This window comes from Stylophora pistillata, chromosome 1, assembly GCF_964205215.1.
Source record: "Stylophora pistillata chromosome 1, jaStyPist1.2, whole genome shotgun sequence".
NCBI classification, from domain to species: domain Eukaryota; kingdom Metazoa; phylum Cnidaria; class Anthozoa; order Scleractinia; family Pocilloporidae; genus Stylophora; species Stylophora pistillata.
In genome coordinates, this window is record NC_142519.1 from 47,744,113 (window position 1) to 47,770,342 (window position 26,230).

The window sequence follows — 26,230 nt, forward strand, 5'->3', positions numbered from 1 at the left end:
TTTTTCAGCTGCTCCTTTATTACTGAATCATACTCCATCAAGACTTCAGGATCTTGGTTCAGACGTTTGAGTAGGTTACTCAACCGCTTTATGCTCAGTTCGTAGTTATCAGGAAGAATTGGGTGTGGCAGCTTCCATGGCAAATGCACTACGTATCGATCATTCTCAAAGGTTATCCTCTCTTCAAATTCTTCATACACAGATCTTGGTCTGACACCCAATGACTCTAGGTCCCAGAACCTCTGCAGGGTTCCATCAAGGCTCTCATTTGTAATAGGTTTTGTGGCCGTCTTCAGAACATGTGTTGTCACAAAGTTGTTCTGCTGTTGGTCATTTTGCATTGCTCCATTTGTTGGTCCTGAGAGGACCCACCCAAGTCTTGTCTGAATTGCAGTGGGACCATCCTCCCCCCGTAGCACCTTCCCAGAGACTAATTGCCAATACTGGTCTGATCCAACTAATATGTCTACCATTATGTCATCTTCACCTGTGGAGTAGTCAGCAAGTTTGAGTCCCCTTAAGTGTGCATGAGTAACACTGGCATGTACAATGGATTGGCTCTGTAGAGAATCGCAGATAAGTGGTACAACAAATGCTGACAGTTGCATATCTTCTCCATGCTTAGTACTGACACACAGGTTAACAACATCCACACTTTGAATGTTCTCTTCAGTTGATCCAAATGTTTTCACAGAAATAGTCTGCGTTCTCTCACTTGGTAGTCTTAGCTTGTCTTTTACTCTGGTGGTCACATAGGATCTCTGGCTGCCACTGTCTAAAATTAGTCGGGCTAGAAACTTCTCATTGGGTTGACCAGGTCTGTAAATTGCTGCCTTGGCAGTCTGAAGCAGGATGGGTGTTGATGCATTGACATACAGAACTGTGGGCCTCCCACTAGATTCTCCTGGAGGGCTGCATGATGTTTGGCTCTGAGGTGAGGAAGCTGATCCCTCAACAGTTGGAGTGTGTAGAGACATGGCTTCATTGTTAGTGTCGCTCGTACAAATACTGATGTAGTGTCGACGTCCGCATTTGAGGCACTTCATTCTTGAACTGCAATCCTTACTTATGTGATTCCTTTTTAGACAAACAAAACATCGTCCTGCTCTTTTCAAAATCTCTTTCCTCGCTGCAATGCTTGTCACATTCTTACAGGCATTAGATGCATGATCCTTTCGGCAGTATGTGCAGGTTGGCTTGGACCCGGTGGCAAATAACGCTGCATCTGTTGACAATGGCACTCCCTTGCGACCTCTGTTGTAAGGAGGTTTGGTTGAGGATTGGTCAGTTGGGCTAACATTGTTCCCATTAGCTCGTTCTCTAGCTTCAAGTTCACTTCTGAAGACATCCAGAATGCGATCAAGATCCCACTCATCCTTCACTTCTCGGGTGATGATCAATCGCAAATCTTGAGGTAACTTACTCATAACAACAGAGGACAGGAGGCTTCCATATGAACTTGAGGATACACCTAATGACTTAAGACTTCTAACTTGAGACTCAATTAGATCATGCAGCTGACGTAGTGCTTGGATGTTAAGGCCTGATTTGACTGAGTTTATGTTTAACAGAGTCTCCATGTGCCTATTGATTATCAACTGTTTGTTCCCAAACCTTCTCTTCAAGATGGCAACGGCCTCATCATAATTTGCAGCAGTAAGGGACAATCCAGAAATGGCTTCACAAGCTGACTTTACGAGAAGAGAGTTCAGGTAATTGAGTTTATCTATGGGAGCTAGTTTGGTATTGTTGTGCACAGAAGATTCAAATGCATCCCAGAACGAGGGCCACTTGCTTATGTCTCCATCAAACTTTCTCAGGTCTAGTTTAGGTAATTTTACTTGTGTTCCTAAGCTATATGTATTAGAAATACCTGATGTGGAAGGAGTCAAGGGTGTTTCCGAAGTCGCTACGACATTTCCGACATTTCCATGCGACGTAGAAGTTAGATGAACTTCTGAAGCCATCGAAACATTCTCGGTCGATGCAGGAGGAGTTAAATGTGTTTCCAAAGTCATCGTTTCATCATCTCCAGGTAAATTAGAAGAACTTGGATGTGTTTCTGAAGTCATCGAGACATTTCCAGGTGAGTTAGATTTTCCTTTAGACGTTTCTGCAAGTGACGGTGCGATTGCAAGTTTAGACGAAGGGGTCGATTGGCTAGGAGTCAATGCTTCATCGATCCTCATTATTGCCAACTGCGTAAATTCCACAAATTCGTCCGCTTCACAAATTTCTTCATCTATTTGACCTTCGCTGACAACTGTGAGGATGTCTTCATCTAAATTTCGAATTGTGCCGAGCTTCTCTTGTAGCAGGAGTTTCTGCTGTCGCAATCTTGTAATATTGATGGCCGATGGCTGATCCTGTTCTTCAAGGGTTTCCAAAATCTCTTCTACAGACGAAATAATTTTCCTTGTTGACGCTCTGTGGCCCGTACGGATCTTCCGTTTCCTTGCCAACTTTCCAGACATGAAGATAGACGCGATTAATCCAACAAAAGATTCAAATCAAAACATCAAGGGACTCACGCTTATCTTGTTCAATTCAGTTTCCAGAAGATCTCTGATCGCAATCCGTTTTCATCCGACTCGGTGCACCATGTAGAATATTCGAATTTTAACAATCTGTTGTTGTTCTCGTAGTTCGCGGTTCGCTCAATCATTCGAGACAGAATAAAGGCTCATTTCCAAACAAAAACATTTAATAACAACAACATTACCACGCCATCTTGAAGGCGTGCTCATTCCTTCTTCTAACCACAATACATTGCGAACATAATCGTCACGCGACGTCACGACGTGTGTAACGACATCCGCGTCACAGATTCAATAAAATTGGTATCGAATAGACATGCTTCATATGTGTTCCACTTCCACAGTGACCAGTTAAAATACAAAAACGTTACGAGGATCTACAGACTCGCTCAAAATAACGCTTCGCTTGATTATTTTATCATAATAAGAATTCAATGTGAAATTGTCGCAAATCGTCGAAAAAGGAATGAATAATACTCTATAAATAGTCAGAGCAACTTCGACATGTTACCCCACGTATCATAGGCGATTTGTAAAATTATTTAGCAGAGAAATCCTTCAATTGGGAAAGAAGATATATACTAGCGCGAAAGTCTTCAGGATCCTGCGCATGAGAAATGCGCAAGCTTAACGCCCCCATTGTGGCGTTATACAAAATCGCCTTTGTATCCTCTTTACACTATATTAGTAATACTTAGTAGTAATTCTAGTAGTAGTGTGACGCAAAAATTGAACTCGACTCTCTACTCAAGCTGTTCTTTCGCACGCATCACTTCAAACTGAGTTGTGCAGTGTCTTCCCTGATGTTAATAGTTACTGGAACTTTTCACTCAAACGCTTTTCCATTGATTTACTCTTAAATGAGCTCAAAATGTATATGCGCTCGCTGACCGTGAAGACGGTTTGGAGAGACCTGTAGGCGACGTTCTACGACTATGACCCAGACCTCCTCTTCAAACAACAAGGCACCCTAGTACTCGTACGTGTTCTCGACAACAAGGCACTCTAGTACTCATACGTGTCCTCTCATAGCAAGATATGTGCACTTCTGAATGGAAAGAATGATTCTGACAAAGTTTAACTTTCCCATAAAGGTCCCTTTTCAAATCTGTACTGTGCCATCTGACAAATTCCTTACAAAAGAACAAACGCTGCGGCCAGGACAAGCAAATGGAAGATCTGGCGGCTCTGAAACTGAATACAAAGTAGAGGAGTAACGGTTTCTAAAGAAACTGTGGCGCTGCATTGGTAAAAGGTATTACAAGATTTGATTTTGTCAGCTGAGTTTATTTTGTGAATTAGCCATTGTTTTCAAAGCTTACATTTCGAGCGTAAGTCAATAAAAATGAATTTAAAGAGTTAATAGGTAGACTTAAAGCCGCAAGGGCAGGACTTCGGTGAATTATCTAAACTATCTATCTTAGAAGAATTATTAGACATAATTCTAATACAGATATGATTTCCTGGTGATGTTTAGCAACCGAACTTCCAGTGCGCGGTTTGAGTTAAACCTGACGAAAGATAAAGAGCCCAAGAAACATTTAACAAAACTGATGATAAGAGCCGCAAAGGCTTGCTTACCCAGATGTCACACTTGCCGGGAAAAAATCTCTCAGGAATTCGAGTGGCACACGTAACGGCACTTGCAGTGTAGAGTAGACACATCAGAGCGACCCAATCGCCCGCAGCTTGCCGGTACGCTAAAGTTACTCCATACAAACATATGAGATGTATTACAGGAATAAATCCGCAGTAGCCAAATCAGAGCATTATACCTGAAACGAACATTTCATGCGAAATCAAATTATGTTTCCATTGTACATACCTAGTGCGCATGACTAGCGCGCAGCCAGCTTAACAAATTGGCGGAATATTCTTTCTGAGATGAGCTCTCCAGTGATGCAAATTGTCATTTTATTGTAAAGAGATATGAATAAGCATCGGGAATAAATCTTCGAAAACAGTAATTGAGTACCTGCTGGTACATACAAAATTATGGTTTTATTTGAGACTGAAGTGAGAATGAGTATGAAATAATAATATAAAAGAGCCAAAGGACACTTTTTTCTTTCTAGTTCAAGTTTCCATAACATTGTATATCAAAGATTTTCAATGCAGGTTTCATTTTCAGAGAAAGATCAAGTCATACATAGAAGAGGCTCTATTCGCTGTTTTTCAGGCAGTCTCTGTGTTCAATCGCATGCGCCTCCATAGATATTTTATGAATGTATCATCATTTTTGTTATATAATACCGTCGCTGTGACACTCTCTTTTCAAATAAATACAATAAGGTTTGCCAATTAAAAGTGATTTTCGAAAGAATTTCATTAGTTTATATGTTTTTGCAAAAAAAAAAAAAAAAAAAGAAATAGCTTGCCGCAATGTAAAACATTAGGCACCAGTCGCATAGCCAACCAGTCTATATTGATAAGACCTGATAGCTTTATTCAATCTTCATCCAATCAGATGGAAAAAGTAAACAAACGCGGCGTTTTCCCGCGCTTTAAGCAGTTTGCGAGTATTTACTTTGAACTCTTATTGGCCACTGATAATGTAAACCTTTGTTTTGATTGGTCGCTGTGACTATTATCATTTATCCTTTTGTTTTTGGACACTTAATTGAAAACTGCTATATTAATTGAGTTTTGAACGACAAATTTACCTGCTCTAAATATTCGGTAATGGAGCGCGCTGAATTTGTCCCATACGGAAAGAATGATGCAGATCACACCAAGAGAACAGATCATTGACATGTATACACTCTTCAAAACTCTTGAATGGTAGAAACCATAATATAACGGAGGTAGAAATGATCCCATGATGAATATTGCTCTCCCTACGTAATGGAGCCTTGAAAATCAAATGGAACAAAGCACATCAACATTTGACCAAACGAATTTATATACGGCTCGCACAAATACGGGTCGGACAGAGGGAATTCGATGAACAAATAAGACAGAATTCCAACAACACTAGAAGCATTTGGAAAACAATCAGGTCATGTATTCCAAATACGGCTCGCACAAAAAGGGAATTCGTTTAAAAACAAATAACACAGAATTCCAACAACACTAGAAGCATTTGGTAAACAATCAGGTCATGTATTCCAAAACAGCCCATGAATGTCAAGAGTTTTACTAAAGATGATCAAACCGTAGCAAACGAATTTAACAAGTTCTTTAGCTCGGTTGCGAAATCTACGATACAAAAAAATCAACTTCTCGCTAACAAATTTAATTACGAGCCCGCTCCGGACACCTTCATTCCGAGAAACTATCCAACTTCAGAACAGTTCTCTTTCACCGTGGTGGAATGCTCTCAGGTTACAGACATTGTTAATTCAATACCAAACAACAAAGTTCCAGGAATTGACAAAGTACCACCTCGTGTAATTAAAGAGAGTTTGCCGCAGACCATCGCTCCTTGTATCACCTCCATCGTTAATGCCTCTCTTGAAAGTGGTGTTTTTCCAGCTTCTCGGAAAATTTCCGAAGTTTAGCCAATTCTCAAGAATGGAGATCACGAAGAAGCTAACAACTATAGACCAATATCGCTGCTCCCAGTACTCTCCAAGATATGCGAAAGAGCGGCATTAAATCAGCTGTCTTCATATTTAACAACTAATCAAAGAATATCAGCGAAACAAAGCGGCAACAAAAGATGGCATTCAACTGAAACAGCACTGATCTCTACTACTGATTTTATTCCTCGCGCTATCGACCAGAAAAAAATCACTGCAATCGTATATCTTGATGTGAGTAAAGCCTTTGACACTATCAACCACGTGATTCTTCTAAAGAACTAAAGAACATTGGTTTATCATCTTCTGCACTTCAATGGTCGAAAGCTGTCTTTCTCAATGAAGAGAAGCAGTCCGCATCAACTCTGTATTATCTGATAGATTACCAGTAGTCAGTGGTGTACCGCAAGGGAGTGTACCAGGAGCATTATTATTTATCATTAACATTTATGTAAACAACCTGCCAAACATCTGTCAGGATGGTTCAACTGTATGCTATGTGGATGACACAAAGCTTCTATTATCCTTTAGTGCGAATGATTCTATTCAAGGTATAGAAAGAGTGAACTCTGCTCTGCAACGGATACGCGATTGATGTTTCGACAACTGCTTAATGCTTAATCCTGAGAGGAATAGACTGATGGTCTTTGGCAGTCGAAGAATGTCTCTTAAAATGCCAGACTTTAAATTGTCCCTGCTTGGAAAGGAAATCATCCCAGCTCAAACAGTCAGAGACCTTGGTGTTACTTTCGATCCCACACTATCATTTGACAATCATATCTCTGCGACTTTCCCATCTTGCACATCGAAACTATCCCAACTAAGCCGCATTTGATTCGCTTTTAACAAAGATCTGCTTGAAACTATAATAAACGCAGTTGTTTTTAGTAAGATGTACTACTGTTCGTCAGTATGGTTGTCCACATCAGCTTGTGGTGTTCATAAGCTACAATATGTTCAAAATTTTGCCGCCCGAATTATTTGCAATGTAAAGAAGTATGATCATATTTCTTCCACATTAAGGAATCTACGCTGGCTACCGGTAAAAACAATCCTGTACTATCGTGATGCTACCTTATCATTTAAATGTATAACAGTCCAAGCGCCTGAATATTTGACATCCGAGCTTGTAACAAGAGGCAGCGTATCTGGGCGTATAACGAGGAACTTTTAACAACTTAACATTCCTCTTTTTAAAACTACAACAGGTCAGAGGACCTTTTATTATAGAAGTGTAGCCATCTGGAATAAACTTGACCCAAGATTGAAAGTATACGAAAAGCCAGCTTCTTTTAAGAGAGCCTTTGTTCTTTTAAGAGAGCTTTGAAAAGGTATCTCCTGAATGACTCTTTATTTAAATAAGCATTCTATTTTTAAGTTATAAGTAATTCATGTTGTATATAACGGGTTATTAGTTAGTTTTGTATGTATAGTACCAAGTATGTAAATTATATAATTGTTCACTGAAAAGCCCAAGACCGGGATGTGTTCAATGAAATGTATGTATGCATATATGTAATTTCGTAATACATCATCTTAGACTTTCACGTGGAAACTAAGGGAGGAAATGGCTCACTAGCTGGACAGGGTAACTAACTAACAAATAATTTGTAGACCGGTCAAACAGCGGGTTGACTATGTAGCCTGCTAAATCATCACCTGGCTGAAAAGCTGAGTAAATGATAGTATGACTTGCTTACTGACTAAAGAGCTGACTGACTTTAAGACTGACTGACTGGCTTACTGACTTACTGACTGATTGACCGACTGGCTGACGGACTGACGGACTGATTGACCTACTGACTGACTGACTGACTGATTGATTGATTGACTGACTGACTGACTGACTGACTGACTGACTGTCGGACTGATTGACCGACTGTTTGACTGACTGACTGACTGACTGACTGACTATGTTACTGACTGACTCACCGACCGACTGAAAACGAGATTTTGTTTGACCGAATCGTTAACTGATTGAATGACCGACTAACTGCTGTCAGACGGAGATTGACTGACTGACTGACCGAACCGAATGAGTGGTTGAATAATGTAACAATTATGTGACTAACTTTATTGCACGGTGGCTTTTTTTTTTCGCTCATTTACTTTAACGTTCGTTTTATTAAAGAAGCGATATAATCAAGACTCCATTAAGACAAGATTTACGAATGAACCCAGTTCAAGCCTCCGAGTGACTGCGCCATTCCTCGGCGTGGAAAAATATAACATGTTAAGTTATAGAAATACAGGCAACCTTACCTTCGAAATATGATCTTGGAGACCGTCTTTGAATGGCAGTGAACAGTGTGAAAAATCCAGGAAACTCCCAAACACATGATTGCGCCGACAAAGAAGCAGCTAAAGACAAGTATTTCTAGCCAGTCTCCAGGGAATGGATTCGCGACAGTGACGGGTCGTAAAAGCATGTACGATGTACGTAATACACACAAACACAATAAAACCAATCAAATGAGTCCAAATATTTATTACCCGTTTCACTCTGAAGTTTAAAGATACTCTTAAAGCAGTATCTAAAACATGGCACAGGTGGTCTGTGGAAACTGGATGAAAATTATTTTCCGCAAGGCCAGTCTGGTAGTTCAGAATGGGACAGAAGGTGTTTTTCATTATGAGATACCAACTCTGACTCATAGCGAAATGATTTCTTCCTCTGCAACATTATTCCTAGTCTCTTGTCAATTTTCTTTTGCAGCGTTTTGCTTTCTTTCGTGTCTTTGAGGAGTACCAGTCATGTCTTTTCAACAATATAAGTCTCCTTTGAGCTCGTAAGTGAGTACGATCCAACAGAGAAAACCTAATCCTGCCCAGTAGGCAAACATTAAATGAATACCTACAACGCCGGTTTATGAAATCTAAACAGTACTGACTATAGGTCATCGTATTCACCAGCTTCTCGCGTGCGTTTATGCAAAATACGATTCTATGTGCTATTCTTTTACCCAATAATTCAAACCTGTCCTTAATTCTAAAACAATGATTTCTTGAATTAGCTTATCAAACGGAAACGCACAGTTGAAATCACGTTATCTCAACAATGCTAATGATTGACTCCATAGAAAATATTGTCTCTAATGACGCTATGAAATTAACTTCAACTTAAGGATGTAAACTTTTCTCTCTTAATTTAATGTATCAGGGTTTGGCATAAAAGTAAAGTCTCAAGAGAAAGTGTAACGTTCAGTTATTCGAACGACTCAGAAATGTGTTGCAAAATATTTCGATTTATAATAACATTCAGTGATGTGATAAAGATTATCCTCAAGCTGTCACTTAATTGACCAAACCATCAACCCGGATATAAAAAATCTCCCTATTATCTTTCCGTGTGTAGTTGAATTACCTTTAGTTAACTAGCAGTTTGTCGCCTCAGTTCAGTGATGCTTGTCTGTACTGCGGTTCAAATTTATAAGAATTATATTGCTCCTCACGCTTTCATTTGAGCATTTGAAGGATAAAGATATTTTCCGAGCATTTAAGACCTTAAGTTTATGTTGATTTCCTTTCTTGGTTTCATCGCTTCTGACTGTTAACCGACAACAGAAAGATTTCCCGGTCTTACCGGAGTCTTAATCTTTTCAGAACCATAGACAATGTTCAATAAATCACTCAAATGCATTACTAAGCGGTACGGATATTTTCATTCTTATGGTTTTCAAGGCTTTGAAAACAAAACTTACGCTTCAAATCCGGACATATCTTTCACGGACTCTAACAACTTCAGAAAGGTAATAACTTTGAACATATCCTTAGTTTTTATTAGATATCCTTACTTATCGCTTGGCTGTAATAAGAAATTATTCAATTTAAGCTTCCCTTTTGGGTTATTGAGGAAAAATACATAAACAGTGTGGCGATAAAGTTTGGTGTAACTGAACCTGTGTTTCATTACCACAGACTAACCAACCGATTAAGATCCTCCTTATTTTGTGCCTATTTTTTTCCCAACCCAGAAATAATAATGTTGCGAAAAAGAGAAGAGAAAGCAGTCCACCACTTTCTCGTATTTTGATATTTCCAGAATATTTGTCTTTTAATTTCCTCCAAAAGAAAAGAAAAACATTAATATTCAATTTAGTACCACCTTACGAAACATTAACAGTTCCCTTTGTGGTTTCACAGGAGCTGGTTCCCAAAGCAACATGAAGAACCACCGTAATTACATCAACATTCTTTCGCAGAAAAATTTGAGTATTCCATGTCAAACACTAAAGGCCCACTTTTTCTAGTCAGTTCATTGTATTTCTCCACCATTCAATCGGCGTTCCAGAGATTTCAGTTTGCTTCTTGGTGAAGTGGGATGATTGGTATAATGTTAGAATCGATTCATCAACGAAGTCGAGAATCCAGTTAAGACCAAATAGCCTCATTGGCCTAGCAAACCCAGTGCAGGTTTAGTGAGTCCCTTCAGGTCGGGACAGCATCAAATAACACCCATGCACGTATTGCGGGCGCACAGTGAGCTCGCTCCGCGAGTTGCTGTTGCAGTCAGCTGCACTATAATCAGACTCTTTCCGAGTTCTCAAACTTCACACTTTCTAATTTTGGGATTTATCTGCATGAGAATTGAAAGTCATTTATATCTCAAAGGCTTCACAATTGTAATCAATTTAGAACAGAAGCCTGGTCTCAAGGTATCCCGGACCGAAAACGACTAAACTTCTTCTCCTGGTTGGACATTAGTAAAATATATTTGAAAGAAAATCTAATTGATCCAAATATCGCCCGGATTATTTCATTTTGACGAGAATATTGTCTTCCAATGCACGATTTTATATATTTTGCCTGACTTAAGTGTCAACTAATTTCGTTGTATTAATATTTCTTGCTTTCATATCCAGCTTTGAACTTGACCCTCCCCAGCGTGTATTGAGCTCATGCAGGAGCAGTCATCACCCGAGTTTTGTTTTCGAAAACATTACTTTGACTCCAGGTTTATCTTTCTCTAAATCAAGAGCCATTAATTGGGACAGAGAGCAAATCTGAGGGCGTGGCCGGGATATGTGAATTTCGCTAAAGTTATTTTTAGTGTTACAATTAAACGGAAGTCTAATTCCTGGGACGTCCGCACATCTTAACTGAAGCGCTCCAGGCCCTTGTAATTATAATATGCGTTGTAATGGCGACTGTTGAATATTCAACATGACCTTGTACTCGACCGCGATTTACAGGCGTCTGGATTTCGGCATAAATATACCGGATGAGTCTATTGATGGGCCTGGTGAGTGCGTTCCACAAAAAGAAGTTGGAGAAAGCGGTCCTACTCGTAAGCGCAAGCTAAGCGAGGTTTTGTCTTCCGAAGAAGACTCCAATTCTGTTTCCTTCGGCGGGAAAGCCGTGAGAAGAAGTCCGCGTCTCGCGGTTAAAGCTTTAAAAGGTCTTCTTGAAAAGAAACAGAAGAAAGCCAAGGAATTATCCCAAGAGCAGTATCTTCGGGAACTCAGGACCTCCAAAGAACTGCAGATATTAAAAAAGCTGGAGGAAGAAATCTATCAACTTGACGCTTCGCTGCACTGTGAAATGGAAGCGATATCCGGCCATCACCAAAGTGCAGCTCTCAGCGTCTATCCTCGCAAGGAGAGGACCTTCAGTGAAAAACTTGGCACGTACCATCCAGTAAGATTACTTTTCTGTCCATCAGGGCATTATAAATTACAGGTATTCAACCATAAAACTGTCGACGAGGGTCAAGTTGACTTGAACGATCGATTGTCTGTGGAGCGAGTGATTGAGGTTTTTCGACCGCATTCAGGTTTTGTTATGTGCCCTGGAATTTCAGACTACGATGCAATCTTCGCGGATATTCGCATTCAACCATCAAACGTGAAAGAAGAGCTTTGGCCCTGGAGACACATAAGTGCTAGAAAGTGCAAGTTGTGGCACAAACCGATGAAGCTGGATTTGGCCGACGAAATGTGCGACATACGCAGCGAGTGTAGACTTGCGAGGAAACAAATGCTTGTTGTTCGTGACAGAAGAACGAGCTTGCTAGAAGAAGAGCGCAATGAAAGACAGCAGGCGTCGTCCAAAGTTAGATTGTCCTGCTTGAGCCCGGAAGCCAAATATTGAGGCATGAGAACGTTCGAAAAGAGCGAAAGAATTTGATAAGAATTGCGGAGCGAATGATCAGTAGAACATCTGTGACAGTCAACCAACAACAGAATAGCGAGCTGGTGAAACTAGTTCAGTCAATTGAATAGTGCAATGAAGGACAAGAAGGTTTAGCGAAAGTAGTGGAAGAGGCTGACAATCACAAGCCCGGTACTGGAGCGGTTATCCGTGAAATGTGGCATATGGAGAAGGAATCATTTTTCAAGGACCAGGCCAAGAATGGTAAGTCAAGAAGTTTAAGTTTCCTTTTTTCAAAAACACAAAGTAAAGATCATTCATTACCATATTTCACCAGAGTTACGGTATGATACTCAAAGAGTCGTATTTCTTTCATACTATTTTGAAAACAAAGTGTGGTAGTAAAGCAGGTAGTTTGTAAGACAAATCAACGCACATGTACAAATGTACAATCAGTGAAAAATACTCTTTGATACCAGTTAATTAACAAGTGATACTCATTATGCCACCCTTTTAAATTGAAATCATTGGTCGGAACCTTGAAAAACGCTTATCAGAGCTCGCTGCGTTTCCTTTTGCCTTAACTATATCTATATAGACTATGTACGATGAATGAAGATTGACAATAAATAAATGTATCTGTCTAAAGCAGAGTGTTCTTTTTCGATTTTAGCAAAATAATATTCGTTCGCTATCCGGTTATTTACATGTCGGCCATGTGCATAAATAATTTTTTTTCTGTTTATGTCAGTCCCCATCGAGTCATTTCTTTCTCTTTCTTCTAGAAACTGGAAGACAAAGTAATAAGTGGTCGTCTGCAACGATAAGAGTTGATAAGCTTTTTATTTAATTAATTTTCATATGCTTTTCCAGAGAAATTTTTCCAGAAACATGCATCAAAGGCATGAATGTCCTAGTATAGGGTTGCCCTGTATACAATAGTCCAAATATCAGAACAAAAACAACCAAAAAAAATTGCTTGACAATGTGTCATAAACACAGAAAAAACTCTTGGTCTATTTCTTGATTTACATTTAAAAGGGAAAAAGAGACCATATAATTTGTGTTTTATACAATTTAATGTACTGTACATAAATGATTTTGTGTAATTTCACTTCTTTTATTTAATAGCTCATGCTATCTATGCCAGAAGTCCAGCAGCATTTCGTGCTGTTCGAGACCTAGGCATCCTGCAAGTACCGTGCACCAATTATCTTCAACGTATCATTAGCAAAAATGCTGATGGGCCTTGGATCCATGAAGACTACATTGCTCATCAAAGGCAAGAATATGAAAATTTCACCAAAATACAGATTGATACTGGAAAGAAAAGACCATTGGGCATTGGTGTCCTGGTTTTTGATGAGACAAAGGCTAGTAAAAGCAACCATAATAAAGTCTTAATATAAAAATAAATAAATTAACAAATATAGCTGCTGGTTCATGTATTTCTGGGTCTTTTTCTTTTGTTCTTTCTTATAATTATATCAGGCTTTATTGAAAGAAAAGTTTTATGCAGTAGAAAATCTTTACACTTGTAAAGGCCAGCTAAGTAAGTGCAGAAAATTAAAACTATGAATTTCTGGATGTCCAAATTGGCAAAAGTTAAACACAGGACAGAACAACAAATTAAGTCATTGCTTTAGTGCAATCATCTTTAGTGCAAGCAGTTTAACAGTTACTTCAACAATGTTGCAATAATTAATTTAGTTGATTTTACCTGGAAGCATTTACTTTACTTGAAACAAAGGTGCAGTCAAAAATTGTTTGGAATTCAATGCATGAATGGGACCATTAGGGGCTATGCTATGAGTCCAGAGGAATTGTCTTGGCTACATGATGTGTATATCAGTGTTGGAGGGGATTATGATCTACAGAAAATCTTATATATCCTTCAATTTTTGTGGAGAGATTAAACGTCAAAGGTTCATGTTATTGGTCCTTATTTCACCTTATTTCATCTTACTCAGTTCGTCTGGTGTACGATCCTTTTGGCATCACTAGTTTAAAAGCAGTTTTCCCTTTCTGGTAACCTTAGCCAGTCAACTGTTGGTGGCCGTCAAGGAAGTAACGCATGTACCCTTATTGCCTCGCTGTTTGGCTTTCAGTTTGGCAAACATGGTCTGCCAGAGTTAACTGCAAGCACCCTACTAAGTCAGTGGTTTGAAGTACTGGCTCAGGCAATGTTTGAAGGAAATGCTCTGCATGATCTGCTGTTTGATGGAGAGGATAGAAATCTTGACATAGAAGATGCTGTGGAGAGCTGTGGAGATGATTTTCATATTTCAAGTTATGATCAAGCCATTGGGTTTGATTCGCAATCAGGAGATTTTTCACCTCTGATAACCACTTTGTAAGCAAGGGCAAGCCGGCAACAGAAGCAAGTGGCTGTTATGATCTCTAGCCTCCGCACTGTGGCAGTTCTAATTTGGGAGACAGAAGCCATTGCAATTGTAGATTCCCATTCCCATGGCCAGCGTGGAGCCATGGTAGGCTATGTACCCCATGGACAGGGTAGCTGTCGTGATATTGTAAATTGGTACTCAGGGGTGATGCAAAAATTCTTCAATGAAAATCTAGGCTTGTGCACTCTTACATTTGTTTCTTATGATTGCACGTAGGCCTTTTGCCATAAAAGTTAATCCAAGTTCTTTGACTTTAGTGAATGGGGATAACAGTACATTAAACTTAACATATAAGAGTTTTTAAGGGTCATGTATTGCTTGCCTTGCAAGCAATTACCTTTTTGCTGTATGACTTGTCTTGCAAAAAGAGAATTTTTTCACAGGTATGCCACAGCTCATACAGGCAAATTGTAGCCCCTGGTGGCTGGGTAGAATGTGACAGGTGTTAAAGAAGGGAATTTTTCAATGTAGATCACACATGCAGATCGGGAGCATCACATAACTGAACTGACTGAAAGAAAATTAAGTTTTACTAGAGATACTTACCTTAAAAACTGAAGTAAAGAGCGTAAATGTTTTTGGGGTTAGAAATTAGGGCCAGGCTTCCCTTATAAGTTTGTTTTCTGTAGCCCTCAAAATTTCTCTAACCTTAAAGTATGTTTTGTCCTGACCTGTGTGATCACATAATGTCTCTGAGTTCCATACTTCTTACATGAAAATTAATAGAGTCTACCTTTTTTTAGTAATACTAAATGTCTTTAGGTTGTCTCTCAGTGACTGACCAGCTTCAACAACTTTACCAGATTTGGCCAACTCCTCAAATTTTCCTCCGAAGAACTCTTTTGTTCTTGTGTTACGTAGTTTGTGAAGTATATCACGGTATATCTTATTAATTACAGAAAAAGGATAAGTTGTAGTTAATGCTCCACATTTTCCTATTGACCATTTGAAAGATTTTAACAATTGCTCATCATTATACACATTAAAGTGAACTACTTCCAAAAAATTGTTTTGTGCTTGTTTAGTTTCCTCTCATTCACGTATTCTGTGATTGTCAAATCAGCATCCCTAACAAAGTTAAGAAAATGCTTCTTCACAAAAGTCAAATTACTCTCATCAAGCAGTTTTAGAGCCTGAGAAAGACTGTTTTTGTCAGATTCTTTAAGTTTCTCCAAAATATCCAGTTCAAGCTCCATGTCAATCCTGCTTTGCGAAGTGACCTTTCTCTTGCCTTTCTTTGCTGACAGGGTATCTTTTCTTAGTGTAATCATTTGACAGAGAGCTGCCCCTGATATTTTGTACAAAGTAACATTATCCTCTGGTAAAATGCTCTGCAGAACCTGATCTACAGGCTTAGCAAGATTGTACGATTGGGACTGGGCGAAGTCGTAAACAAGAGAGAGCACAATTCCTGTCACGGCCCGAATTGTAGCGGTGAATGGTTAATGGACAAGTCGGTAAACACTGGAGCACATACCTCTGAATTTTTAGATGAACCTTCCAAATAGCTTGTTAGAGTGTTCATCCAGCGCAATGTCAAATGAAGTTTGCGGTCTTTCTTTTCTTCCTCTGCAACTGCAGATACATGTTCCATGTAAACCGAAAACATGTGATTCACCAGATTTCGCAGCTCGTTGTAGCGAGCCTCGAGTGTTTCCTCGATAAGCTTTCGATGGGTTTCCAAATGTTTCACGACTGGTTGTTTACAAAGCTGTTCCAATAAGAAATTCAAGCACATGGGACGTTTACCCTCTAGTTTCATTATAACTTCGTCTAGTTCCTTTTTTTCAGCGTCTTTGTTGCTTTCTTTTTTTGATTCCCGCCGCGATTTGCTTGATACTTTTTAGTGTTTTTGTTTTTGTTGGAATTACTGGTCGTGCTTCACTAGTACTGAGAACGACTTTCGGCTCCCTCGACTTTTTTGCGCGACGATTAATATTCCCCGCTCTCTGCTGGCTTTTCGCTTCAGGTTTCTTTCTTCCACCTTTATTTGGTGCCAAAGGTCCTGCACCGAAATCACTGTCGTCGCTGTTATCGTGCGTAGCGCTTGTTGAAGTTGAAAGTTCGCTATCAGCATCGCTGTCCGCGCCGGACCTCAGTTCCTCCTCAAAGTCTGATATTTCATCGAGCGAATCATTCTACTCCAAGGAAATCGTGGAATCAACCTCTCAATATAGATTATCGGCATCATCCTTTAAGATAAAACCTTTCCTGTGGATAAGAAAATCGCTCTCATCGATAAATCTCACGTCCACGCGCGACGCCATTTTTTTCTCACATCTTTTCTTGGATGACTCTTGACATCACCGATTAAAGTTTGCGGACCTCTCGTAAAACCAACTTCCGATAAATGCAAGGGTCTAAATAACTTTAGTGAAATTCACATATCCCAAGGGCCTGACTGGGCGTTTCCGTCTCTGTCCCAATTATGGCTCTTATCTAAATTTACTTTGTTAAGCTGAGTATAGATACCAAGAAGGCAAGAAATGGCCTTATGTCTTCAATCGGTGAGGGTGAACTTTCTATAGGAAGAAACGTTTTGGGACATTTTGTATGTACTGCCTACGTAAATCGATTTCTCTTTGATCAGTGCTTCGCTAAGTGAATCATTCAGGTGAATATTAGTAACGGCTGGAAACGTTTTTGTCTGTGTAGAATACTTGTAGGCTCCTCGATTTTTTCCTTACTCTGATTATGAATAGCTTCCTGGAAATTAACTGATTAAGTTAAGTTAGGCTCTGTCTTCACTCGCATTTTGAGATTTTTGCCACCTCGTTGTCAGCCATTAATCATTAGGAAGCTTTAGCAACGACGACGGCGACGGCAACGAGAACGGCAGAAAACAATAGGCTTAATGAGCAAAAACAATCGCCCTGCACGTCCGTTTAACATTTTGGTACATTTCTTTGCCGTTCTCGGCAAAACAACAACCTGAAATAACCAAACTTTAGGTTTTCTCGAGACCGTGAGCGCGTGACGGTTAGTTTCTCTTTCTTTCTCCTTACTTTAACGCGCCGTTCGTAGTGATATAGTCCCTGAATAGTTCGCCAGCATTTTCCAAGTGAAACACATCGGAATAACCTCGAAAGAGTTACAAATGTTTGTATCCATTATTGTCGCGAAATATATTATTTTTCCCCGCGCTAACAATGACCGCTCGCGCGGAAAAAAAAAATTCTTGCGAAGCGATTTGCTGACGCTATCAGCGTGCACTATCGGAATTTTGAGCACGCTTACGTATATTGAATTTGATTGCGCGGCTCTGCTAGCTATGTTCTAAATTTAACTAGGCACAGCTAGTTTACATCGGCGTTAGTGTGTCATCTCTTGCTCATCGATTTTATTATTTTCTGTTGATGTCATATTTTAAATATTTCATAATTTCCACTGTGAGCTTTTACTTATTAATTATGTGATTTACTTATCTCATACATTGCTAATTTTGAGGGCCTCACTGAAATCCACTATGGCGAACTGGGCTCCCTCTTAAAATATTTTTTAATAATAATTATAATGATGTACACCGTGAGTATATACCGTCGTTAAGCCATTGTAACCGGCGGTCAGAACAATCAGTGCAAGTGTGGTGTGATCAAAATGTTCTCGTCCCGGCGAAAGCAGACTAGGGATGCTTTTAACGAAGTTTTGGACAGCTTTGATGAGCAGCGAAACAGTTTGCTGAAGAACAAGGCACGAATAATTTCAAGAAGAACGTTGATATGAGGGGAATAAACTGATATGAATGATCTTAGCCAGACCCGACAATGAACGTTTCTAAGCTCAAGGAATTATTTAAAATTATCTTTACTGTTAAATAGTGATACAGTGCGTCTCGAGCATTTCATTTATCGCGTAGATACAAAGAGAAAAACAGCCTCGTAACCCTGCCACCGGATAAGTTCCAAGGCTTGTCCAAATATGAACGAGATGGCGGAAGGAAATTATACCTTACTGCACTAGTAAAAATTCTTGACCTTACGCGAGATATCTGATCATCTGTAATCAAAGTTCCTTAGCGGCTGTCGTATTATTTGGTTAATTTAAATTTTCTGTTAGGGGATGTGGGATTGCGAAAAAAAAAGAACACATACTTGAGGAATAAGTAATTCTAAATTATAAGTTAAATTGAATCACATGTGTGGCGTGACACAAAAAGTGACTTATTCCTTCACCTTTGTTCTGCTTAAGGTTTCGTTGAACTACTCAAACAAATGTGCCTTGGCTGGCTTAGATTAAGACACCTTAAGCTTGGAGTTTACCAGAGTCACGTATGACGTTGCTCGAGTTTGAAGTTGCTAGTACATCCAAGATAGCAACTGCCAACTCTGATCTCATTGGCATGATGTCACATGACAGAAAAAAAAGACAATTATTAAAAGGATGTAGCAATTCTTTCCCATATATGAATCAGCGCGTACTCATACTCGGATTAAGCGAGGCAACCGCTAACTGCCATTACCTAATTTTTTTTTAAGTAGTCCCAAGCAGTGAGGTATTTTCAATATCCTTTTTGGTGTCACATAATTTATAAAGATATTTTTTTACAATAAGACGCGGAAGAGTTGATAAAGCTATTAGAAGTTTTTTTTGCAGTGGAAGTTTGCTTCTAGAGTTTTATGTACTTTAAGTAATAATGATCTGTCTTCTTTGTCGTTCAAGGGCTGTTTATGAGAACAATATTCAGTACCTACAGCGTGGAGTTTTGCAGCTTATGTAAGTCTCTGTTTCTCATTAGCATTTTTAATCGACGCTAATGAAGCACTGCAAAACTGGGGTCTTGTGAGAATGCAGTCGTCGGCATGTTCTGCATCTCCGTCATTTGAGTAGGTTGTGTCAAAAGTTACACACGAGTGACCACGATTGACAGCAAATGACCACGAGTGAACACTAACAACCAAGGGTGACCAAGAAGTTATATATTTGGCTGACATCATAATCTTATTATCATCAGGTGACTTCATCCAAAAACTTGTGATTTCAACGTAGATAAACCATTCACGGAGACTGACATTCGCAAACAATGTATCACTTCCTTCATTGAAAGCGTAGTTCCCAGAGCTACTTCGCATGTCAAAAATTGTTGCCCAATTAGTCCGTTTCCGTCCAGAATCCCGGCAGACAGAAGAAATTAAGTTAGGGAAATGAATGGGAAGAAAACGAGCGATAAATACCAAAAAATACGTTAAAATATAAAATAAAAGATAAAAACAAAACAAACGAAAAAAAAAAGCAAAGATGCAAAGTTGACAGAGAAGAATCTTCTCTTCGTCACGGTGACGAGTGATTGAAACCGGATAAAAGGTTCGTGTGGTGGGAAGCAGGAAGATGACATCACTCCTTCCTTCCTCTAGTTACTGCTTACTAGTTACTCTTGATCACACGAGTCACTGATGGCAATTAGTGGTCATTCGTGGTCGCTCATAGTAACTCGGAGTTACTCGTGGTTACTCGTGGTCACTCGTGGTCACTCGTGGTCACTCGTGGTCACCACGGTCACTTGTGGTTACTCATGGTAACTAGTGGTCAATCATCATCGTTCGGGGTTTACTCGTGATCATTTGTGGTCACTCGTACTAATTCGGTGTTACTCGTGCTCTCTCACAATCACTTACATTGTTTGTTTTTTTTTTTAATATAACTTTATGTTCTAATGTTTGTCATTAACGAGTTACCCTTTCATTCTATCGTCGTTTACAGGAGCTTTTATTTCAACGAAATCTGCACAGTGAGCAACGAGCAATTTAAAGATATTGCGTCAAGTATTCGATTCCTGTGAGTATGAACAAACTACTATTATTCAAGGCGGACGTGTGATTAAGCTTCACCGTGAGTGTGTTTCAAATTCCAAGGAGACAATGCCCGTAACTCTCGGATTAGCGTCCCTTCCCCCCTCTTTACAGACAAGTAATCCAGTCAGCTTAATCATGCAAGTTGAGAATTGCATTATTCACGTTGCCCATAGATACCTTTACGAGTGTAAAACCATAGTGGTAAAACTAAGGATGGGCTTTGTATATTAATGCACCGTTATACCGTTATCACGCACAAGTTTTCAGTATAATCCAAAAACCAATCAGATCTGGCCACCGAGAAGTTTTAGGAAAACTCTATTAGGGCTTCCTTTCAATGAAAAGTCCCCTCTCAAGTAGATTACAGTTGTAATATGGCATGTATACACATTTCGAGATATTAGGCATGTTTTACGTACTCAGTAACGAATTATTCTTATTCAGATAAGTGTGACTATGTTGGGAAGGGGGTCTTGGTAACTTACTCTCTCGTCTCCTAAAATGCCCTTTTTTCCCATTAGGGTACTAACTGAATGGTTAACAACGAAATTGAGGCAACTTTGTTCATTGACAATGGTATACTATTCCGTTCCTTCGTGCCCTCTAAATCCACCTTTTAAGAGCTACAAGTCAAAGGGAATTTGTTCGATTGCTCTCAAATTTTGACAGTAGCTAGACATATAAGCAATAAAAAATGTCTCCGAATCTTTTATTTCTAGATACTTTTTTTTCAAGAGCGATTTTTGTACGATCACTCCACATTTTTTTTAATCCTATCTCAAAAATGTTCTGTAACTTGTCACTGAAATTAAATTTGGCACATCGCAGACATGTCTTTTTTAGCGCTTTGGCCCCGGTAATGAAGGAACACATTAAATCTGCAAAAAACAAAATTCGCTTTGACATGTATCGTTGAAAAGGTGATGCGGGCGCTCGTATTTAGAAGTCGTGAAAAATTCGATAATTCAATTGTTTTCATATTTTTTGCTATACTCCGATAGCCAGTCCTATAAGCTTTAATTTGATATAGGGGTTTAGATATCTAAATTTTTGAACCGGACGCGCTACTTCGCTGGCACGCGAGACACCCCTGAAGGTGCTCGGTAACCTTAAGCCGAAACGGAGCTGCTAAATTTGCGAAGCGAGTAAGCTGCGAAATACGCTACGCTAAGTTCTTCAAAAGAATGATGAAACGGAGGAACTGAGAAACAATAGAACTGTGGATCGGCGGAGCTGCGGAATATGTTGGGACGCGGAATGACCGAATACATTTTACGCAAAAAAAAAAGAGCCTCAAATAATTGAATTGCAATAAAATAGGAAAATTATTCATAATTCACAAGCGAAGTGAAACAAGCATAGGCATGTTGGAGCCCAGGGGATTGGAAACCATGAGTCTTTCGAGCTAGCCCCTTTAAATTATTGTTATATTAACATTGTTAGCATTATTATTATTATTGTTAATACTATTATTTGTTACCATTTTATTACTGGCTGAATGTCAATTGGACAGTGTATTCCTGAATCATCTTACTCTTGTGGAACAGGGTAGTCATCATTATGTGGGATGCGGCAGGTTTTCTGTTTAGCATGTGAGACAAATATTCTCCAACTCTACGTGATTGCGTCTAGCTTTTTTTTAATGCTATTAAAATTGTGCTTCACCAGTGGCCACACACAGTCTTTGACTGTTTATTTTTGTTCTTGATGCCTTGCATCTGGGTACGACGTATTCTGAGTCCTAAATTCCAGCAATTCTTGGGCTATTTGATGGAAAAGTGTGGACGAAATCAAAACAATGAAGGTACGTTTATCGAAAACCATGTTTTTGGGAAATAAGGATTATCATTTTGTCGTGCATTGAAGACGCGGTTTCTGAAAACAAACCTGTTCTAATGAAGTCTACGTCAAAATATACTTAACGTTGACATTATATCAAGTAATGTTTTGTACAACCTCAGTCTTCCGAACAACCACAGGCATGAGAAATTCATTTCTCACTTTGAGCAATGCTTAGTTCTTATCAACCGAGCGGGAGGTCTGTGTGGGAGAATCTTGACCAAGGTCACCAGTACAGACCTAATGCGACCTAGCTCGGTTACTGAAGATGTTTATCATATGGCTGTGTCTAGAAAGCAACGGAACATTATATTCTTTGTACCCTTTTTTGCTAGACCGATCTAGATGCCGGTCTAGATGGGAAAATCTAGACCGCTTTCAATATTGATTTCAGTCAATCAAATTCGTGAATTCAGTAGTTCCCAATCCTTGCGAGACACAGCCATATAATAACCAGAGTTAATTTTAATTAGTTTGATTTTCCTCGGTTGAGGGTACGTTAAGACAACCTGAAGGAAAGTCATCATCAGAGTCTTGCTGAGCGGATTTGCATATTTAAGAGTGGCCCTCTGTGATGTCAGCTTTCATTGATTCAGCTTGGCATATGTCGTGCAAGGTTGTTTCACTAAATCTCATTAGTTCTTGAAATCTGATTAAGTTTCATTGTCACGCGATAACCTTCTGGTGATTGTACTTCTGCATGATTATCTTGCATGATTAGCATGCCTTATCTTGCATGATTATCATGCCTTATGAACCAACTAACCCTTGGAGTCGGAGGCCAGGATGGGCGAAGGAAAAAAGCACTTAAAATGACCGGAATATAGTTAATGGATAATTACTGAGGCATATGGCATTATGAGAAATATTGTATATGGCATAATGCCATATTGCATATGGCATTATGAGAAATATTGCAGCCAGCTGAGGCCGTATTGCAGCCAGCTGAGGACGCAATATTTCTCACACGGCCTCAGCTGGCTGCAATATTTCTCATAATGCTATGTGCCGAAGTAATTATCTATTATAATTATTGATCCCCATGAAATCCTATTGTTCTGTGTCTGTGTTGGATCTTCGATTTTAGTCGCACCTATGTGTGATAATTATGACGGTCATTGGTATTGTTCTTTGTTGTGATGAATATATCTTAGATTTTAATTGTGCCGAGGGTTGTTATTGTAGCTCGTTGTTATAGTTGTTCAAAACAATTCTAATGATGGAATAAATTCCTGCAAGGCGTGAAACACTGCTAATTTGCATACTTTATAAGCCTGAGAATTAGGTCATTTTACTCAGTGCGAACCTGGGTTTAGAAAGAGATGGATTCGTAGGAAGACGAAGGATTATTTATTACAGAGAGCTCTACGAAGGCAGATATTTCAGTAGAAATCGAAGATAATGTAGTGTAACATTTGGACATTTCTGTCAGTGCTTTAATTCTTTATCGACTTCTAAAGGCGGCGTTTCCAATTTCTTTTTTTAAACAGAGCAAAGATTTAGAACGCCAATTACAGCGTCACAATGCGAGAAATTTGACAAAAGTTGGGTTTCAGACGCCAGCCGCCGGAAATGGGTGCGGGTTTTGAAAGCCTATGAGGAGTGGAAGAAGCAATATTTTTAATAATTGCAGCCTACACACTGCAATATTTTTTTTATATTGCAGCATGCTTATTTAGCGCGTTTAATTATATTACCCCTGATGATTTCCCTGCTAACAAAAAGGAGCTCCTCCGTTTTTCTCATACGGCTGTTTTGTCATCTTAAAGACTACAATCGTTGATTTGATGCAGAGAGAGAACAATAGAATTTCATGGGGATCAGTAATTATAACCCGTTAATAGCCGTCGGTCTCATTTAAACGACAGGGTTAACCGGTAAAGTTCAAAAGAAATACCGCTGATGTTTATGGGAGAAAATACCTTATGAACATTGTTACCTGCTATCATAGCTGTTGTTTTAATAAATACTGTCAAGAGAAAGTGCATAGGAAGTAGCACTTATAGTACAGAGCACTTTTTATTTTATAACATTTCACTTTTCAGTTCTAATCCAACGAGAGGCAGAGAGCGATGACAGTGATGACACTGATAACGAATCGAAAGATCAAAGTGAGCGTGAGCAAAACGCAGAGCAGACCGATCCTGAAGAGCCTGGAGAGAGAGATGAGACTGAACAGGATGGAAAACCAGAGGAATACCACAAAGGCCAATCTGAGCAGAAAAACGATCCTAAAAAAAACGAGAAAAAGAATCTGAAGAACAACATGAGGATGAAATGGGAGACGAGCCTGACAAACAAGAAGAAGAATCGGAAAACGACTGCATAGAATCCAATGGATAAGATGAAGATGACATTGAAGATGAGCCTAACAAACAAGACGAAGAACTTAAAAAAGGACTTCGAAGAATCTGAAAAGCAAGACGAAGATGGCATGGACGATGAAGCTGGGGAAGACGAACAATTAATCGCGAGTAAGGGTATGTATACTAACCCTAGCCCCTGCTTTCTTTGAAAAAAGAAAATAAGAATTCTGATGTATTGAGATCTTTTTCATCAATTTGGAGGACTAATACTGAATAACATCTCCTCACTATTCCTCAAACAAATTGTTTGTTTCTACAATTTCGTCATCTTTGTTACCCTGCTGAACTACATTCAGCGGTTTACTCGAATAGTGAAAGAACTTTAAACTCATTGGGAAGAATTGGAACTGTTTTTCTTTCCCCAAAGCGACACGGTAGCGTTCTCGGGAAGCGCTTTTGCGAGGTTTGCGTTGTTCTACGGTGCCCCACTTTATATAACAAGCTCGCTATGAATTAGTCTGAGCAGAGTGTAAGTATTTAACACAAGGCAAGTTACTGAATGTCTTCTTTTTGCCTTGTGTCATGTTATTATGCAATAGATAGACACCAAGCAGATGATAATCTCCCAGCAGTCTTAGGGCGAGAGTCTCCAAGAGCACCGCTTGTCACGTTTGACATGACAGTGATCTTGATCAGTTTTACGAAACGCTGGATGATATAAAAGAAACGAGTGTGTAATCAATAACACTGTATTCACAGATGAGTGTATTCTTCGTGTAAAAAATTTCATTTGAAATGGATTAAGTAGGTACCTGTATTATTTTTCGTAAATAGTGTCAAAATACAGTTGCCATAAAGTTATCAACTCAAGACTGGCAGATACAGTTACCCATAATATTAGTCTCTAAGGGTTTTTTCTTGATAAGTAGTTAACCTCTGAGTTTATATCTTTTATAAAATTATTTCAGATGCAAATTGAATTTTTCAGTTTAATTAGTGCTAAGTGTAGAAAAAGTAGCAGCGTATGGAGTTGTTTAATATATAGGGTCTGATCAGAACACCAGGCAAACTTAATAGACTGATAGAGAAAAGACTATTGCCAATCCTTATTTACTTGTCATTTGTTAAAACTGGTGAGATTTTAAGTAGATGGCTGTGTTGTTTGGCAATGCTAAGCCATAAATCGTATTTATTCGATCTAACGCTGATGTCAATACCTTACTTATGAATTGTTCAATTCAACCTAAACATCTGAGACACTCAGTAGATGGCTGTGTCGTATTGTAATGCTAGGTCATGAATCATAATAATTTAATTTACTTATGATTTTTGAAATTCAATATTAACGTCTTATGATATATTTTGTAGATGGCTGTTGTGTAGCAATGCTAAGCCATACTTTGTATTTATTCAATTTGAAGTTACCATCAATATCGTACCTATTGTAAGCATTCAGTAGCAGGCTGAGCAATGAATCATATTTATTCAACCTGAAGTTATCTTACTCATGACTTTGTCATAACAGTGGTAACATCTGATATGTTTAGTAGATGGCTGTGTTGTATTACAATGCTTAAAGCCATGAATCATATTTATTCAGTCTAAATTCACTAATGATTTCTTACTCAGGATTTATTTCATCACAATCGTAACTTCCGCTATGTTTAGTAGAAGTTTGTGTGGTTTAACAATGCTAGGCTTTGAGTCGTATTTATCTAATTTTAAGTGGCTATTGATATCTTA

The 26,230-nt window shown here is 39.0% G+C and overlaps 1 protein-coding gene and 2 pseudogenes across 1 annotated transcript in view; 1 reads left to right on the forward strand and 2 right to left on the reverse strand.

Moving 5' to 3' along the window:
• LOC148742836 (uncharacterized) overlaps positions 1 to 2,474 on the reverse strand; it is a 5,850-nt gene extending 3,376 nt beyond the window's left edge. The window contains exon 1 of the mRNA XM_088748741.1: positions 1 to 2,474. This exon is cut by the window's left edge and continues 3,376 nt beyond it. Coding sequence (XP_088604867.1) covers positions 1 to 2,474 — 2,474 coding nt within the window.
• A 1,140-nt stretch (positions 2,475 to 3,614) lies between these two features.
• Positions 3,615 to 9,031, reverse strand: LOC148742837 (adiponectin receptor protein 2-like; annotated as a pseudogene).
• A 3,332-nt stretch (positions 9,032 to 12,363) lies between these two features.
• Positions 12,364 to 15,634, forward strand: LOC148742838 (uncharacterized; annotated as a pseudogene).
• Positions 15,635 to 26,230: the final 10,596 nt, after the last annotated feature.